The 4,106-nt window shown below is 41.0% G+C and overlaps 1 protein-coding gene across 1 annotated transcript; it reads left to right on the top strand.

Moving 5' to 3' along the window:
* The first annotated feature begins 2,869 nt into the window (after positions 1-2,869).
* LOC102423866 (ubiquitin carboxyl-terminal hydrolase isozyme L3) lies at positions 2,870-3,750 on the top strand. Its single transcript, XM_006086889.1, has one exon. It carries the CDS (start codon positions 2,925-2,927, stop codon positions 3,615-3,617), a length of 693 nt encoding a protein of 230 aa, XP_006086951.1. The 5' UTR covers positions 2,870-2,924; the 3' UTR covers positions 3,618-3,750.
* Positions 3,751-4,106: the final 356 nt, after the last annotated feature.

Genomic DNA, 4,106 nt, shown 5'->3' with positions numbered 1-4,106 from the left:
TCTGATCTCATATTTGTTTTAAGAGACAACTGTCTGAAACATCCCCAAACACTACAGTACTTTAAACTCGTTTGTACTATGGCTGATCACATAGCATGCGGCATAACACTGAAACATTGTCAAAAATCCCCTCCGAGAAGGAGAACTTTCCCACCATATGCAACAAAAACAACCAAATTCGCGATCGACAATGACAGATAGAAACACATGCGTGAGATTGGCACCAGCAAGAGCTTTATATGTATCATGCATACCAAGTACCATTTATTTTTAAATTACCAGTGTGTGTCATATGTACCAGCAAGTTGGTAGGTCAGATGGTTGGATGGATGGACGGTTGGTCAGTTAGCCTTATAGATAGATAGATAGATAGTTAGATAGATAGATAGATAGATAGATAGATAGATAGATAGATAGATAGATAGATATTATGTGTATATACATATATATCCCCCTAGCACATAACATAAATGTGAAGGTATTGGGACCACATTCACTAGTTTGCGGCAATACATTTCCTAGGGGGAAACAAATGAGAACATGATATGAGTTGTACTGATATTTTGTCTAAAAGTGACTACAGACATGTGTACTGAGGATAAAGGGAAAAAATGTTGAGTTGTGCTTATAAAATCTCTCTCTCCCTTTTTAACCTCACCCTCCTGGACTCCCTGCCCCAGCCTGGACCTTCTCAGGCAGGCTGCATGGTCAGCAGAGGAACAGGACAAGGTGGGGATGCCCACGTGTCTCCAATGCCACCTTCACTGCCCTGAAATGAAATTCACATATGATATGACCTACTCTCACACAATTTTTAATAAAATCTATATTGTGCCCAAATCACTATTCAAAGAAATATAAAGGAAAAACCAAGAGTGATTTATACTAAAATACATATTTAAGTATGTAAATTCCTAATTATGACCATAGTAAAAAACATGCTAGTGCCCTAACCGGTTTGGTTCAGTGGATTGAGCGTCAGCCTGCGGACTCAAGGGTCCCGGGTTCGATTCCGGTCAAGGGCATGTACCTTGGTTGCGGGCACATCCCCAGTAGGGAGTGTGCAGGAGGCAGCTGATCGATGTTTCTCTCTCATCGATGTTTCTAACTCTCTATCCCTCTCCCTTCCTCTCTGTAAAAAAATAAATAAAATATATTTTTAAAAAAACATGCTAGTTACACACTTACTTTAATGCATTTGTCTTGATTTTTTTAAAATATGTTTTTATTGATTTCAGAAAGAGGGAGAGGGAGGGAGAGATAGAAACATCAATGATGAGAGAGAAACGTCGATCAGCTGCCTCCTACACACCCCCTATTGGAGACTAAGCCCAAAACCTGGGCATGTGCCCTGACTGGGAATTGAACTGTGACCTCCTGGTTCATGGGGTGATGCCCAACCACTGAGCAACACCAGCCGGGCTTGATTTTTTTTTTTTTAACGGAGTTCGGAAGCAATACTGTGCAAGAAGTAGAGGAAAATGGCAAACCAGTGGTAGGTGTGGACACAAGAATTTTGAAAACAAGTATATAGTTTGTATGTTAAAACCATCTACCAATTGCTTATATGTAAATGAATTAAACTCTAGACTCAGATAAGAGGGAAGCTTTCACCTGTGTGAACATCCAGGGTGACATTAAAGACACCTCAATGACATGCAGCACTGCTGGCCCCTATCAAGTATTGTGACAACCAAAATGCCACATATCTAGTTCTAAAACACGGCCTGGGAGGCACCACTGCACCTGTTGAGAAGATTTACCTCTGAGGGTGAATGAAAAACCAGGTGGGACAAGGGCAGGGAAGTCTGTGTGTCTTTTCATGGGGAGTTCTGATGTCATCTGGAGAGAGCCCAATGGAGGCATAATTTGCAGTGAGACACAAAGGAAGGGAACTGTGAAAAGTGACAGATTATGAGATGGATCCCTTCTGACACTCCCCAGGAAGCATTAGTGAAGTCTGAAATTGTTGTTAATGACCTTTATCTGTTTGGCCATGTTTCTCTGAATGGACCCTGCACAGCCTCACATCACAGGGGGCGCCCGTGTGATCACAGTCACCCACCAAAAGGAAAAGTACATGTATATTTGAGTTGATTTCTTCAATTTCACCATCTTTAAAAAATCATATCCAACAACAGAGCCACTTTCTCTACATCACTTTTTTCTCTTCAAGTAAAAAAAAGATTGTAGGAAAAATCAGTGGGTAATAGTTACCAAAAAGTGCCATGAAAAGGAATCTGTCTACCTCCCCTCCCCCTAAGAAATAATTTGGGATTTGCTCTTCAAAGTGCCAGCAGCAGCAGCAACTGGGAACTTTTGAGAATTACAGATCTCACCCACATTCGAGGAATCCAAACCTCTTTTTCACAGGAGTCTAGGTGACTGTGTACGTTGAAGATTCAAGTGGCAACACTTGCTTTTCTCAAGCTCAGTGAAAGTTCCTCTCCTCCCTGCTATTCATGGAAAATCATTGCTTAAAATGCTTCGTTGGATTAAAAAAAAAAAATAGGGCTCCCTGTCTTGTCCCACATTCTGTACTGCCCCCAAACTGTCCCTCAGAGCAGGGATGAATAATGTTCCATGCTGAGAGGAGTGGCCGGTGTGCCTCTTAGGAGCACATTCAGTCCTTTCTTTCTCATACAGAGGACCTTAACTATCCTGCTTGGTTGCTTGGGCATCCTCCCTTTAGCAGCACAATAAAGTATTTCCTCTGAAAACATATTCTTCTAAAGAATAATTTTAGTCAATAAAATTTCCTTTATCTTGTTATTTATTGCTCAGAATAGTAGGGCAATGAAGTTGTTATTATATACTTTGATCAGTTCATGTATGCCTCGATTTTTTAAAATGTGTATTTCCGAGCGGCCGCAGCGGCGACCACGAAGGCTGTCAGAGCTGGCGAGTGGCCGGGCGGAGCTGCCATGGAGCGACACCGCTGGCTGCCGCTGGAGGCCAACCCCGAGGTCACCAACCAGTTTCTCAAACAATTAGGCCTGCATCCTAAATGGCAATTTGTCCATGTATATGGAATGGATCCTGAACTCCTTAGCATGGTACCAAGACCAGTGTGTGCAGTATTACTTCTCTTCCCTATTACAGAACAGTATGAAGTATTCAGAACAGAAGAGGAGGAAAAAATAAAATCTCAGGGACAAGATGTTAAATCGTCAGTATATTTCATGAAGCAAACAATCAGCAATGCCTGTGGAACAATTGGACTGATCCATGCTATTGCCAACAATAAAGACAAGATGCATTTTGAATCTGGATCAACCTTGAAAAAATTTCTAGAGGAGTCTGTGTCAATGAGCCCTGAAGAACGAGCCAGATACCTGGAGAACTATGACGCTATTCGAGTTACTCATGAGACCAGTGCCCATGAAGGTCAGACTGAGGCACCAAATATAGATGAAAAAGTAGATCTTCATTTTATTGCATTAGTTCACGTAGATGGGCATCTCTATGAATTAGATGGACGAAAACCATTTCCAATTAACCATGGTGAAACTAGTGATGAAACGTTATTAGAGGATGCCATAGAAGTTTGCAAGAAGTTTATGGAACGTGACCCTGATGAATTGAGATTCAATGCAATTGCTCTTTCTGCAGCATAGTTTGTCAATAATGGAAACACCAAGTACTGTATTATTTGCAACAAAAATTTCACTTCTGCTGCCATACACTATCTCAAAAATTTTGATATTTTCATTAACTTGACTGATTAAACTTTATGTGAATTAAAAAAAATAAAATAAAATGTGTATTTCCAAATAAACAAGCTTGTAGGAAAGATAGAGGCTTAAGCTTCAAGAATGGTGAACCATCAGCCTCTGCTCCTTTTTATACCTACCCTGCACGTATCTGCCATTATCTCATTGGCTTCTCATCCCCACCTCTGCTATTCATGGCTTTTGTCTCCTAAGCATCCTCGTCCACAGCTTCTATTTGCTAGGGATACAGCTGGAACATCAATAGCTTTAGTTTATCAAATGAAATGAACTCTCAGGTGGTGTTTGCAAAACTGGTGAAGACCCCCCACAAATGCTCATTGCTAGTTCAGAGGCTATAATGAGTACATTTCCTAAGCAGCTTGATGGCATCCT

Source organism: Myotis lucifugus, unplaced genomic scaffold (assembly GCF_000147115.1).
Source record: "Myotis lucifugus unplaced genomic scaffold, Myoluc2.0 scaffold_33, whole genome shotgun sequence".
Taxonomy (NCBI): Eukaryota; Metazoa; Chordata; class Mammalia; order Chiroptera; family Vespertilionidae; genus Myotis; species Myotis lucifugus.
This window is presented reverse-complemented; position numbering and strand designations above follow the sequence as displayed.

What these genes read in the sequence shown, in the direction of transcription:
- LOC102423866 (XM_006086889.1), top strand. Translation starts at nt 2,925, where the DNA reads ATGGAGCGACACCGCTGGCTGCCGCTGGAGGCCAACCCCGAGGTCACC.